Source organism: Lampris incognitus, chromosome 14 (assembly GCF_029633865.1).
Source record: "Lampris incognitus isolate fLamInc1 chromosome 14, fLamInc1.hap2, whole genome shotgun sequence".
Taxonomy (NCBI): domain Eukaryota; kingdom Metazoa; phylum Chordata; class Actinopteri; order Lampriformes; family Lampridae; genus Lampris; species Lampris incognitus.
This window is the reverse complement of record NC_079224.1, coordinates 20,928,301-20,943,743: the sequence shown is the minus strand read 5'-3', so window position 1 is coordinate 20,943,743 and position 15,443 is coordinate 20,928,301. Positions and strand designations below refer to the sequence as shown.

General features: G+C 45.6%; 1 protein-coding gene across 2 annotated transcripts; it reads left to right on the top strand.

Annotated features, from left to right (window-relative positions):
• The first annotated feature begins 978 nt into the window (after positions 1-978).
• Positions 979-15,130, top strand: LOC130123557 (phospholipid phosphatase 3-like). 2 transcript variants are annotated; one of them, XM_056292762.1, is made up of 6 exons: positions 979-1,334; positions 6,596-6,753; positions 11,263-11,543; positions 11,781-11,838; positions 11,964-12,140; positions 13,088-15,130. In XM_056292762.1, the coding sequence occupies exons 1-6, from the start codon at positions 1,196-1,198 to the stop codon at positions 13,214-13,216; spliced, it is 942 nt and encodes a 313-aa protein (XP_056148737.1). In that variant the 5' UTR covers positions 979-1,195; the 3' UTR covers positions 13,217-15,130. The 2 variants fall into 2 exon arrangements, with proteins under 2 accessions (XP_056148737.1, XP_056148738.1); XM_056292763.1 differs by lacking the exon at positions 6,596-6,753 and adding an exon at positions 6,001-6,155.
• The last annotated feature ends 313 nt before the right edge of the window (positions 15,131-15,443 follow it).

Sequence of the window (15,443 nt, the reverse complement as noted above, 5' to 3'; positions counted from 1 at the left end):
CCCATATTCGTAAGTGTTGATAACATGCAAGTGAAGCCTGAAACAACTCCTGACTTGTTGATTTGCTCAGATGAGCCTCACTTTTTTTTCCCAGTCAAGCATGTTGGATTCTTTGGATTTAATTTGCTCTCTTATTTTATGAGCTGTGACAAAGATTCACTGTAGGCCTATTATGTTTTGCAGCAGTGACCAGGAGGTTGACTTCACAGACTTGATGCCCCTCCCTCCCCCACCCTTGTATGCAGACTGCTTCTGAACGGTACACCCGCTCATGCAGGTGAGGCCAATTCAGACTGCCATGCACTTTTCAAGATATCATTGCATCAAGTGTATTTGCAATAAATTCACATCATCTATGCATTTGAAATGTTTTCTTCTGTTTTTTTGTTTACTCTTTTTACCTTCTGCAGTGAAGGAAGTAAAGAAAGAAGCTTTGCATGTGGAGCAACTGATGGGACTACTGTTCTGATGATGTTTCACGTTTTTGTAGAGGCTGTTGTCTTTGTGTGTGATCATCTTTTTTTTCACAACATTACTTTGTTTGATGGACTTTTTTCCCACCATTGTTCAGAGTGATGCAACGTTTGATTCATTGCACTTTTCCCCCCAATTATAATGACGCTATAAACTGGCCACACAAGTAATCACTTAGTTGAACTTTGAGCATGTTATTTTGTTTGTGTGCTGTTGGCATTTTGTAAAGTTTTCGTTACTGTGCTGCATCTAATAAAAAAGAAACATTTGATAAGTGGTTTTGTGTAAAATCGTTACTTGAATGCCCACTTATCAGGCAACAGCCGCGATCAGCTGGACACACCACGTTTGTTTGTTTCGCGCAGCCTTCACTATGTGTAGTAATATGCATGCGAGCAAATTCCTTATGTGGCGTACCCGCGGGAGGAGTCGGAGGAGGAGTGGTTTCCTTCGGAAGGCGGTGCTGAGAGCCTGACCAGATCCATTCAGAGCTGCAAGAAACAACTCAATGACTACAAGTTAAAAGCGACTCGCCCCTCTAAGAAGGAGAAACTAATGAGCGCGTTCTGAGAGCACGTTTCCTCATTAATAGACAAATTGCCTCAAATAGTCCTGTGCTGAGATCCACGCAGAGTCGCCCTTTGCGCTGTCGTAGGTGAAAGGTTATAATTAGACGTTTCCACTTAACGTTTTTTTGATGTAAAAAAACGTGATCTTTTAAATGCAACGCTGCTTGATCTATGAGAAGACGATGGCACCAGAGACGAGGAACGGCGGCATCTCACTGAATAATAATATCTGTAAAGACAACAGCAGGAAGAAGCTGCTGGTTGGAGTGGATCTCTTCTGCCTCTTTCTAGGTAAGGGCGCGTAATTCACCTATTAGCTATTCACTGGAGGAAAGCCTGCCATGTTTGAAGACTGACTCCACTACACCGCAGCTAAAGAACAGTCTATACTTTCCCTCCCCATACTAGAGGCCTGATTAAGAGGCCAGTTCATTATCTTCACCAACACATTTCAGATTGCCCTTGTCTGGATATCTTTGTGCTAGACAACGTTTAAAACTGCCTTCACTGCCAGTCTGTCTCCCTACATAACGAGCAACTCTTCGTTAGGTTTGTGGTTCACGCTTTCTGACGTTGCTTTTATATTTGAAAAAAAAACAAAACAAAAACGTTTCCCCTTCTGACCATGTGTTGACTCGTTCACAGTAACCCGGTAAGGTCCTGTGCTACAATGTGCTGCCCTAAGGGGAAATTGTCATTAGTAAAGTGGCTTTATTCTCTGGTCCCCACCCGCACCTGTAGTACCTCTCCTTTGGCTCGTATTTTCCAGAAAGTCTCACATTCCACACTTGCCAGGAATTCTCTTGAAGTGACATCTGGCTTAATACACACATATACGTGTGCGTGCGTGTGCGCGGAGTAATTAAGGGAAAGTGGTGAAAAGGTCAGCCATATGTTAAGCTAGCTTGGGTTTCGCCCATGTGAATGTGACAGGCAGTTGTAAATATTGATGGCGTTGCTCCACAACAGACTCTGATGTTGTGAATCTAGTGAGGGGATTTTAAGAGCCATGGGGGGGGGGGGAAGATAAAAACAAAACAACAAAAACATGCAGTGTATGCATGTTAGTAAGGAGGGCTCGCTACATGTCTACCATATATACTCCACATCATTCTTAAATAAGACCTTGAAGGATGTATTGTGTATTCACAAACACTGGCCTTCTCTTAACAAGCTGACTTTGTTTGGGAATCTTTGGCCAAGCTTGTCAACAAATCAGCGAAAGGTTTTTCTGGCTGAAGATGTGGTGCATGGGGAGTGACCACGAGGAGGAAATGGTGGGCACCTTCTAGTAATTACCCCTCCTCCATTCTCACACGGTAATTGCAGTTGTAGTATTGCAGCTTCTCGGATACTCCTGTTTTTCTCCTCTGCCATTCGAGCCATCCACTCTCGGTATGATCCCAGCAGACCGTCAGTGCTGCTGGAGTTGATATAAAGTGAATTCTAGACTTATTCCTCTGTAAGGAGAACCCAATCCTACTGCTGTTTAGGTGAATTTGTGAGGGAATGGAAACCTGGGGTTTTGTTTTTTTGCTTGAACACAGGAATCGGTAGTAATGCTCAGTGTATTTAAGTTACTGCAGTTTTCTCGTTCATGTTTTCAGTTAGTCACCTTACAAAGCTTCTACTATGTATGGTTGCAGAGGTTCATTGTTAGGGGGGATTAATCAGTTCAGCATTGCCAACTCTGAAAAGGGAAAAAAGGGAAGAAAATTAAAATTGCCGGAGATATTTGTGACGTTTTTTGGGTTTGAAAATGTTACACAGGCGTCCTTGATCTGACACCAGTGCTCTGGAATAATGATTAACGACAATAACAGACTCTTTGGATTTCCATAGTAGCTTTCTCCAGTGGCAATTCAATGCAAATGTGATTTGTTTAACCCGAGCAGGTTTGGTTTCCCCACCGCAGTGGAATTATACAGTTCAGCCCAGACAGACAGGCAGAGAGACAGGCAGACGGGCGGACAGACAGACAGGTGGGTGGACAGACAGACATGTAGGTGGACAGGTAGGCAGGCAGACAGACAGGCAGTTGGACAGACAGACAGGCCGGTGGGCAGGCAGGCTGACAGGTGGGCAGACAGGCGGACAGACAGACAGACGGACAAGACAGGCGGACAGACAGGCAGACAGACAGGAAGGCAAACAGACAGACAGGCAGGCAGATGGGCAGACAGACAGGTGGATGGACAGACAGGCGGGTAGACAGGCAGGTGGACAGGCACACTGGTAGACAGGCAGACAGATGGACACACAGGCGGACAGGCAGTAGGTTGGGGGGGGCTCCTACTATGCACACGAGGGTGCATGTAAAAACAACTGCATCTGTGTATACACCGCAACTGCCTCAGACGTGTATACATTTATATGCCAGGGACAGCAAGAGAGAGAGAGCAATGCCAGCAAGTGGAAAATGTGTGTCTGTTTATTTTAGTAGTGGCACTCCGTGTTTTGACAATTGCCTTCAAAATAAGGAGGGATTTGATGCAATGTAAGGGTTACACATCGATTCAAGTTTCCATTTGCTGCAGCATCACATCACCGCCAATGCTACTGTCCCGGAGATGCAAATGGAAAAACTTATGAAACTAATCTATAAGCCCAAAAATAGGTTGTTTTTTTTTTTTGCACCATTTTGACAAGATATGACGTAAGTGTTTGTTGCTGCTCCTTTTCAAAATGTTATGTAGTTTTTCCCCACAGCTACTGTTTGTCGGTTGATTCCTCGGTCAACAAACAGCTCAAGGGCAGAACAGAAGAGACAACAAATGCCTAATAATGAATCTGGGAAAGGAAAAAAAAATACTTATTTAAAGATTATTTCTTGCCCCAGTGATTCGAGAGTTGCGAGAGTTCACCGTCTGTTGTGTCTCCTGCATTGAAGTCAGCCTATATAACACGCGAGACTTCCCCGCGCCGCCTGACTGATGTTGTTTTTGGCAGAGGTGCACCATTTTTTACATTTTCTGCAGGCTGTCAGAAGCGGGAAGAGAGGAAAAGGGGTAAGAAGGGAAATCCCAAGATGCTCTACTGAATGCTGATGCTGCGCTGTTTAGACAGATGGAGAGGTCGGATGGGCTTAGTGGGAGGTGGTAGGAGCAGAACATGCAGCCGAATCCCTAGCAAAAAAAAAGAAGAACCATACGCCGTCGTCTTTTATGTGGCCGTGACTATCAGCAAGTTTTGGTTTGTCTCCGTCCAACCTGCCCATCAGCTGCTGTAGACAACTGACTAATGCAGCCCTGTGAAAGGCCTCGGACAACTGCGGTTATTTTGCAACCCTTTTGCCACTGCTCTCTCTCTCTCTCTCTCTCTCTCTCTCTCTCTCTCTCTCTCTCTCTCTCTCTCTCTCTCTCTCTCGCCCTCTCTCTCTCTCCGTCCTCTCCACGTCTGCCCCCTTCAGTTAATCTGAAGGTTGTGAGTGTGTTTCGAGGCATTGCTGGTCACAGAGGTCAGGACTGTTGGGTTAAAATATTTCACATTCGGCGCCTTGGGCCCGCAGTGAGAGTCGTCTTTTTTCCACCACCAAACGTCCACCAGCAATCTAAGCAGTCCCAGTTTTCCAAGCCCAGCGCTATGTGTCGGGAAAGGCTGTTTTGCTTCACCCGTGGCCAAGCAAACTGAGCAGATCAGACAGTCAGGATTCAGTGCACTTAAAAGTATGTTTTCACTCTTCTAGTATTATAATATGCACCGCCCAACTCACCCCCCCCTCCACTCTCTCTCTCTCGCTCTCTCTCTTTCTTTCATAGTGGTCTCAGAGCTTATTGTAGTTCTGTCCAGATATTTGTTGAAAGAAGGGGAATGAAAACAGTTATGTTAAAAACATGAATCCCGCTGAATGTGGATGTGAAGGCCAGCGATCTGGGGTTCCCATCAGGCAGCGGAGCTCTCAGGATGTAACATGAGCACAACCCAGCTGGTCCTTCAAAGACCTGTCGTGTTTGTGTGTGCACGTGTGTGTGTGTGTGCACGTGTGCGTGTGTGTGTGTGTGAGTGAGTGAATTGGTGAATTGAAAGGGTAAGGGGACACAGTAACTGAGGCGTGTGTTGACATATGGTTTGAGAAATCAAGCCCTCCATGGCAGCACCCAGGGTTGACCTCCACACTCCTGTTCTCTTTGCGGATGAGAGAGAGAGGGAGAGGGAGAGAGAGAGATTGTTTTTCTTTGTATTCACAAATCGCAGAATTATTCGGAGGGTAACCTCAAGACTGCAGCATCAGTTAAACGTTGCCTTGATGTGTCTGAAAGTATGTTTTCCAAAGTCTAACGGAGGTTTTGAGGTCCCCCCTGAGTACCATGCTACTGCTCTCGATTTTCACATCCTCCTCTGGCGTTTCTTGTCTTTTTGGGTTCACGTCTTCTTCAGTCCCACACAGTATTTGTTGCCGGAGCACTAAATAAGATCTTTTCTCACAATTTAAAATGGCGGTGGAGAGTGAATTTCGTGGACTCAGACATCCCCCGAGACATCTTTAAGTGTGCCTTTTTAAGTGCATCTGAAAGCCTCTGTAGGAGTGGAAGGAGGAAGCAGAACACTGATAGTGTCTTCCCATGTTAATTATCTGCCAGTGGCTCCATCCAAGCCATTTAGCGCCAGCTCGGCCTGTTTGATGTCTGTTTATGTTTTTCTAAGCTTAATGGCTTCACTTCAGTCTCAAACGATTTTTCTTTGTTTTTTGTCTTTTCCTTTTTGGAGGGGGGGGTGTCCATTTTAGTTTTTACTTTTTGGAGATTTGTTTTTTATGTTAGAGACTGTCTGCCTGAGTGAAAGAAATGAAATATACCTGCTGTTTCTATCTTTATCTATCTATCCACTGCATATGTGGAATTGCCTTTCTGTTCCTCTGTCCATTTGGTTTTTCCATCGGTGTTGTACACGCAGCTTTCCACCATAACGGTTTAAAGAGCCGCCTGACTCCTGCTCATGTGTGTGTCCGACCATACAGCGGTGCTTGTGGCCGTGTTTTTACACAAATCATCCTTGCCGCCGTACCAGAGGGGGTTCTTCTGCGACGACACCACTATAAGCCTCCCCTATAAGAGCAGCACGGTGTCCAACACGGTTCTCACAGCCGTGGGCGTCACTCTGCCTTTGGCCACAGTAAGTTGAAGTACGGCACAGCTAGACAACAAGGGCGCACTCACTGGGACACACTCCATCCAGACTTCCCACTTACCTCACGACAGACGGCCGGGCGTTTTCCCCGGGCTCTGACTCAAACGCACGAGTGCAAAATAAATCAATAAAGATCAACGGTCTCCAGAAGAGGCCCTGTCAATACTGAATTCAGCACAAACATCAACTCATTACTTATCGATAGTTAACTGACAAGAGCCACAGAACGGATTGAGCCGGTCCCAAGCGTTCCCTTTTTGTCTCGTGCTGGGCCGTCCACCTACAAACTCTTTGACTACCCATCTTTAACCCATCACCTTTCTCTCTCTCCCCCCCCCCTCTCTCTTTCTCTCTCCTTCACTCTCACCCACTCCCACGGCCCTTCTTCCTGTGTGTGTGTGTGCCTCACTGCTTTTCCACACTAGCCGGCCTTCCTTTCCTGGTCATTGAGACCAGCGCCATTCAGCCCTACCGTCGCGGCTTTTACTGTGACGATGAGTCCATCAAGTACCCGGCCAAAAACGGAGACACCATTAGCGACGGTGTGCTTTGCGCTGCTGGCATTCTTATCGCCATCCTGTCTGTAAGTCACCTCACTCACTAATGTCACCATCACTCCACCATCAGTCTTCCACACCCGCTGCTACTGACACCTGCTGACAGTATGAACTTGATGTGGACCACGGTGCATACGCGCCACCCTCTGTGTGTGCTTATCGTGTTGCACTGGGCCACAGGAAGGGGAGCGGAGGGGGTGCTACTGCTGATTTGGTTGTTTTCATGTTTCACGTTGATAAAATTGATTGATTTTGTGTAACGCTATGTTATGTGACTGTTCTTTCCCCAGTTGCCCTGCAAGAATGTGCGCGCGCACACACACACACACACACACACACACACACACACACACACACACACACACACACGGACTTAATCAGAGTCATGGTGCACTTACACTGAGTTTATCCCAGATAATTACTGGGCCTTTGAGAATACCTGTGTTATCAGCCTCTCAGGGTCGTTTCAGAGCACTCTTGATAGAAACCAGTCAACAACATTCCCCAGCTTGGCCTTTGTAAGGGTCCCCCCCCAGCAGGAGCTTAAGATGATTTAACTGATAGAGGCTCTTGCAGGGGGTGAAGTGTTGAGTGGATCTGAGCATTTTAATCGGTTGGTGGGTTGTTGCATGACTAAAGACCCGCTGCCAAAATCTACTGCGTCTCTCCTGCAGAAATTTCCTAATTATTCCAAATGGGGATGGACAAAACTTGAAGGCGGCACACTGTGTTTTGTAGTGGGACCAGTTCATGTTAGTATGGCCACTGGTGGAAGTACTCAGACCTTTAACTTGAGTTCAAGTGCAACTACCCTGCCATAGAATTACTCCAGTAAAAGTGAAAGTACCAAACTGGCATTTCTGCCAAGGTAAAAGCATATAAGTACCTGCTCTTAAATTTACTTAAAGTGAAAAGGAAAAGTTAAAAGTATTTGTCATGTTCAGCACCCTTAAATGACAGAACCTACAATTTGGCTTAAAGTATGGCAACTGTGTTAATGCATACCCTGATTACTAGTCTAAAACGAGTATCGGCAGTGTCAGCCATTTACAAGCATATGAGGTTATTGAATCACTAATGAGCAGTCCTTATCGGCAGCCCTTTCACATGTTCGATAATCCATCCCCTGATTTTTCTTACCACCACGTGACTCAGATCTAATAACAAACTAAATTTCCATTTTTGAACACAATGTCTCTGAAATTAGATATACCTAAGGAAGATATAGTTACTTGGAAATGTGTACTGAAATTTAGTAGCAAAGCGCATGTACTTTACTTTCCAGCACTGGGTATGACTGTAATACATTTACATTATTAAGATTGCTAAATGATAGCAGAGCGGTCTATTCCGGGGCTCGCCGGTTGGAATCCCCATGTTACCTCCGGCGTGGTCGGGCATTCCTACAGACACAATTGGACGTGTCTGGGGGTGGGAAGCCGGATGTGTGGATGTGTCCTGGTCGCTCCAGTAGCGCCTCCTCTGGTCGGTCGGGGCGCCTGTTCAGGGGAGAGAGGGAACTGGGGGGAATAGCGTGAGCCTCCCACACACTGCACTACGTCGCCCTGGCTAAACTCCTCACCGTCAGGTGAAAAGAAGCGGCTGGCGACTCCACATGTATCGGAGAAGGCATGTGGTAGTCTGCAGCCCTCCCCGGGATCGGCAGAGGGGGCGGAGTAGTGACGGGACAGCTCAGAGAGCGGGGTGATAGGCCAGGTACAATTGCGAAGAAAAAGGGGGGAAATTTTAAAAAAAAGATTGCTAAATGAACTGTCAAGCCAGACCTGGAGACCTGGTCACTGTTGTGTAAGTTGGCCAAAGGTCCGGCTCCAGGAGAAGGCCATGCCCATGGGCACATTGGCGAGGTCCCACTTCAGCTCTCCTGTAGCTAGCTGAGCTCCTTCCTGTTGGATAGCAGACTACTATAAGGGCTTTGCGCCACCAGGGTTTTCCTGGTGAGAAAGCGCTCGCTGGCCCTGTGTAATTATGGTTGACGCAATGGTTGTTCGGTCAAATTCTGTAATTGGTGGGGTGAAATTGTGGTTGAAGGCTCAAAACAAGAAGACCTTGCCAGTACTTTCAGTCCTAAACCTGACTAAGCCCCCCCCCCCCCCCCCCCGAGCCTTTTGGTCAGCCTTTGTATTTTTTTTCTGAACACCCCCGAATAAAAACTCCAAGGTCATTAGTTTCCAAATAAGATAAAAACACCGATGCAAAGGGCCACAATCTTTATAATTCCCATTATGCTGAGTTTTTATTCATGTTGAAGGAAGGCAACACCCTCGAAATAATGTTTCTGTGTTCACACCTTATCATTTTGTGGACAACCACTAAACAACCTCCTCTTTCTGAGAATATCTCCTCGGTTAACAGTGGAACGGCTGCATGTCCCACTGTGCAGTCGTCCGCTCATTCACATAGTGTATCTCCTCTCACGGGGAGATCCACATGTGCTTCTCCCTCTCCCTCACATCCCTCTGAAAACAGCCAGACTGAACCGGGCCGGCTCTAAAGGCCTGGATGGTGGAAACAACAACTCTCTATCAGCTTGTTAAATCTCCTCAAGGACTTGTCCTCCCACAGAACGCATTTCTCCGAGAGGGAGAGAGAGACAGAGAGGGAGACACAGAGAGAGAGAGTTTTTTTTTCCCCTCTCTATGCCCCTTGCGAGAATGTCGGATGAAACCGAGATACAAACATGAAAACACCCAGACATCCCTTGTGAAACCAGAGCCCTTTTTCGGGGGTATAGAGTCGGCGCAGTGAAAAAACAAACGCGCCCCTGATGTGTGCCTGGCGGAGTCTGGCTGCTCAAAACCCGACACGACGCCTAGCTCAGCGTTTCTGATGATTAGAAGCAGAGGTCTCCCCCCCACCCCCACTCTCGCTCTCTGTCCTTCCATCCCCACTTTGTCCCTCCCCCTCATTCTCTCCCTCCCCCTTAACCCCGCTCCTCTTTCTCCCTTCCAACCTCCTCCGCTCTTTTCCTTTGCTTTCCCTCTGCTTTTTCACTATTATTCACTATTATTCATGTTCTCCTCATCTCCTCTCTCTCTCTCTCTCTCTCTCTGTCTCTCTCTCTGTCTCTCTCTCTCTCTCTCTCTCTCTCTCTCTCGCTTGCTCGCTCTCTCTTGTATCCCCCCTCTTATTTTCCAGCCTTCCCTCTCCTAATTTTCCTCCCCACCCTTTTCCATTTCCCCCTCCTACACGCTGCCCCCTCCCATCACCACCACCACCACCGTTCCCATTTGTCAGTGGCTTGGGGGTGGGGGTGGAGGGGATGGGATGGGGTGGGGTGAGGGGGTGAGGAGGACATTTTGAGCTTGAACAGCTGTAGTGAGTTATTGCTGTCCACATCCCCCCCATATGTGTACGTCAGGCTTCAGTTTTCAGATGGTAGTTTATTTGCCCTCCTGTAGAAAAACGTGCAAATTTACATTTACCCCCCACGTCACTTGGGTTTTGTTTTGGGGTTGTTTTTTTTTTTTTTGTCTTTTTAATTTTGAAAACAGGAAGAACGCAACAAATAAACTTACAAAAGCCAGTTTTCAGAGCAGACTGACTATGTCATTTACTGCGGCCAATAGATAGCAACTGGTGCTTAGATATTGCTTCACCTCATTTACAACACTCTATCACTTGTCATGATTGTTTGGGTTTTTTTTACCCCAATTCATTAACATTTTGAGAAACCCCAAACCTTCGCTGGGCGAAATAGAGAAAATTAAATACAGTATTTTTGACTGAATACCTCGATTTTGAGAAGGTGACTGTATTTTGGGGATGACTATTCATGCTTTCATAAGATAGTTAAATACAAGAAAATTTAAAAAGAAAAAATATCATTGGTAATGTTGATATGATAACCAAGCTGGGAGAGGCATTAGTTGTTCATTTCAATCAGCTAAAACAGTCTAATAAGTTCAGAAAATTGATTCAATATACTGTTATACATATCATATCATATCATATATATCATATATCAATCATATGTCATGTCATATCATTTTCTGTCATGTAATGTCATATCATGTCATATCCTGTCATATCATATCATATGATGTCTTGTCATGTCATATATTATATGATGTCTTGTCATGTCATACATTTAGATAGATATATATATCATGCCGTATAATCTCATGTTATATCATATCATGTCATGTTATGTCATACCATGTCATATCATATCATATGATGTCTTGTCATGTCATATATATATATATATATATATATATCATACCATGTCATATCATGTCATGTCATAGTATCTTATGTCATATCATGTCATATATCATATGATGTCTTGTCATATTGTATATATCATGTCATATCATATCATATGTCATAATATCATGATATATGATATTATGTTGATATATTTTCCGCTCTACCTTACTTACAGTAATTCATTACAAAAGAAAAAGACATTTGTCACTCATATCACTTAACATAACCCTAAAATCATTACCCCCCCCCAAAAAAAAAACCCACACATGGTCATTTCCACCATTTTTTTCCTTCCGCCTCATCAGATCATCATTGGAGAGAGCTACAGGATCCACTATCTGAACGAGGGCTCCAAGTCATTTGTGGGCAATCCCTACATTTCTGCCCTCTATAAGCAGGTGGGCGTCTTCATCTTTGGCTGTGCCATCAGTCAGTCCTTCACAGACATCGCCAAGGTGTCCGTCGGCCGAATGCGGCCGCACTTCCTTGATGTGTGCAAACCGGACTTCTCCACCATCAACTGCTCCCTGGGCTACATAACTGACTACTATTGTCAGGGGCAAGAGAGCAAAATTCAGGAGGCCAGGTAATGTGTTCAGTGGCAGAAACATCTTGTAATGACTCACGAATACATACGAAACGTGTTTCTTATTCTTTTAAGCCGATGGAGCAGGATGAAAGTTACAACAAAAGCAATAATACGAAGAGGAAGAATAGATTTCATGTGCTATAGCTACATGCTATGTCAGAGGTTAGCTGTGTTGCTTGTGAGTCATGTGTATGGTGCAGTACTTAATTGTGCTTAATCTTTTATTCTCCCCAGAAAATCTTTCTTCTCCGGACATGCATCGTTCTCCATGTACACCATGCTATATCTGGTGGTGAGTTACTTGGTGCTCGTTTGTTTTTTAACATAATCGCTCATAATGTTCCATGGTTACACACACGCACACACATACACACTATAGACTCCTGTATTTATCACCTGTTTCTGTCTCCACTCCAGTTTTACCTGCAGTCCCGTTTCACTTGGCATGGAGCCCGCCTGCTGCGCCCCCTGACACAGTTCACCCTCATCATGATGTCTTTCTACACCGGCCTGTCTCGCGTCTCAGATCACAAACACCACCCCACCGATGTCCTGGCGGGTTTTGTACAGGGGGCCTTGGTGGCCTACTGCATAGTGAGTGGTTTAGACCGTGCTCTTACCTGCAAAAATGTGTTTGACCATAGGTTGACCAATCATAGGACAGCTGCTGTTGTTGTTGGTGTTGTTGTTGTTGTGACTGAAGACTTGGTGAGGACCACATCGTTTGCAGGATAACTCATTTGAAAGTGGACCTCTGTCCTTTTTTTTCTCATCCTGTTTGGCCTACTCACCTAGAAACTAGACAGTGCAGTGTTTTTTTAATTTTTTTATTTCAAATCCTCAAAATCCATTGAATGAACAAAATATATCAAATATTGGTCTCATGTACTGAACTGTTCATGATACATCTCACCCAATGTCTGTACACGATCTATGTGATTTTGTTTACAGTGTGTGTCAGTGTTTATTTTGTAAGCCATATAAGCAGCAGCAAGGCAAATTCCTATATATTTTTTGCTCTTCGTTATTAAAGTGCATCGGGGGGGGGGGCATCTGGGTAGCGTAGTGGTCTGTTCCATTTCTTACCACCATGCGGATCTCCGGTTTGAATTCCCGCGTTACCCTGCGGGTGGGAAGCCGGATGTGGGTATGTGTCCTGGTCGCTGCACTTGCGCCTCCTCTGGTCAGGCGGAATGCCCGTTTAGGGAGGAGGGGGAACCAGGGGTAATTGCGTGGTCCTCCCATGCGCTACGTCCCCCTGGCGAAACTCCTCACTGTCAGGGGAAAAGAAGCGGCTGGCAACTCCATATGTATCGGAGGAGGCACGTGGTAGTCTGCAGCCCACCCGGATCGGCAGGGGGGGTGGAGCAGCGACCGGGATGGCTCGGAAGAGTGGGGTAATTGGCCAAGTACAACTGGGGAGAAAAACGGGGAATTTTTTTTTTTTAAATTAAAAAAGAAGTGCATCTGAAGCTAGCCGCTTGTAATGAATGGGCCAAATGCTTATGGGAACTTTTTGTTCTTTAATTTCCTTTCCACAGGTGTTCTTTGTGTCAGACTTGTTCAAGCCCAAAGGCAGACGTTCGACTGTATCGCCAACTCTGGTGAAGAAGGATCTGGTTCCTCCAGCAGATATCAGAGAGCGGAGCAACCATCTCATCATGGCATAGAGAGGAGGCCACATTCTTCAACATACATGCTGACCTGTGCCTTTTACACTCACTGATACACCCACTGACCGTGACAGGACGAGTCGTGTAATAGTCTCGACGGTGCAGGCCAATACACGACCATTTTAATCAGGAGGGTTGAAGGTGGAAAGGGCAGTAAACATGAACCCAGACGCGCCGGTTGTGCACTCTCGATGGCAGTCTCTGCTGTTTTCTCAACCTTTCAGGCATTTGAATGTGGAAAATAGAGGAAGACGTCCCTCTTCCCGTCACGTCACAGAACAGCCCTGCCTTGCAGATTCTCCTAACTGCAGACCAGTTTAGCCAAGGTCGCCACGTGGTCGTCACGCGGAAACCGACTGCGACGGGGAATTGACAGCTGCAAAGCAAAGAACTATAAATGACGTTTGGCGTCTTCTCTGCACGGCTGCAGCCAAGGCGGGAGCCACGCTGGTGTTACCGTCCATCCTTCACTGTGCCTAAAGCAAAGCAAAAACATCACGGACAAAAAGCATTCCTTATCACAGGAAGGAGGTTTTATTGTCTTTTATTTTGTTTTTACTGAAAAGGAAAAACTTTTTTATTATTATTTTAGCACTATTTTATCCAAACTCAGTATTGTTTGTCACCACTTGAATTAAGTGAAGTGAAGCTTTTGGAAAGCTCGTTTGCATGAGCCGGTTGCAGTAGCTGGCAAGTACGCTGAGGGTGTTCGCCGTATTTAGGATGTGGGCCTCCTTCTGCTGGCTAGGACGAGCCCCCCGCTGAGCCTTGTAATGAAACGATTGTTGCGTTATGTGAACCGGACGGGTGTCCACAACTGTTCAGTCCGAGCGACTGTGGGCCAGTGTGTATGCATACATATGCGTGTGTGTGATTGTGTGAGTGATTGTGTGGTCTTACTGTCTTGTCTTTATATCAGTGTTTCGTAGCCTGCGAGGTGCGCCTTCCTTGACAGATTTAGACTTAGAAGAGGAAATGGGCACCTGCATCAGAGGACACATAGTTTATAGGATGACAACTGTGGAGAATACACGTGATATATCTTATGATTTCGATTTATATTAATTATTCACCTCACCGAGTGAATCCTGTGACAATATATAGTACACAGCCGTTTATACTGTTTACTAGGCATCACAACAGTGACTTCCTTAAGAATTGGTCTTCCGGCTTATTGGCGACATATGGCATTACCACAAAGTCCTAGCATGCCGTTTTGGCACATAGAATGATAGCTTGACAACGTCTCACCAGGGCCCCGTGTGACGGTGCCAGGGGCCAATGGTGAGTTGCTGCATTATCAAGGGCGAAAAATATTATTAGCACGTTCACTGAGTTTTAAGTAAGCGTCCAGTTGACGATGTTATAAGCATTTCATCAAAACCTCGGTGGGCCTGTGTGTCTCACCACACTGGTCAAAAACCACTTCCTGGCGGTATCTCATTACAGAGATATTGCTCGGGTTTTAAATGATATTTTTTTGGGGGGGGGGGTCACAGTTTTAACATGTTCATGAACCCTGTTGCTATTTTGAATTGTTTTGAAGGAGTATGTAAAATGTCACAAGAATTGTTTCAGCAACAATACCATGTACTAAACTGTTATCATAAATCTAAATATCTACCTTTTGAACAAATGTCCAGTATGTGTTGAGACCTGTGTAAATGTCAAAAGTGCTGCTTAAAGAGGCATCGACTGACATGTGTCATGTAGTGAAATGACAACTTGTGAATATGAAGTTTTATGAAAGAAAATCTCCCTCGGCGGACTGCTTCAGGATGTTGTCATTAAAAAAAAAAAAAAAAAGCCTTTCAATATTTTTTTATTGTCTTGTGTGACACTTTTGTACAATGAAAATGTAAGACGTATGTACCACAGATAAAGTGTCTTTAATAAAATGCAGAAAAAGGTGCCTCATCATGTGTCATTTTGGATGTATATGTCCTCCGACTTCCAGCAGGGAGGAGGTTCAGACTTGCACGCTGGTGTTGCAGCAGCTCCCCAGCTCTGCGTGCGACGGGCCGGTCTGGGCGTGGGGCTACGGTAAAGTTCCCCGCTCAGCTTCCTGTGGGGAAATACTGCGCATTCCAGTTTCCAACCCCTCTCCCCAATGGCCCACCCGAGTAATGTAGACCACACTTAGTTAGCAAGTATGCCAGAGTGGCAAAGTGGATTAGTGTGACAACACAGAAAAGCAGAATAATATGCTTTTCCACCAAGCAAC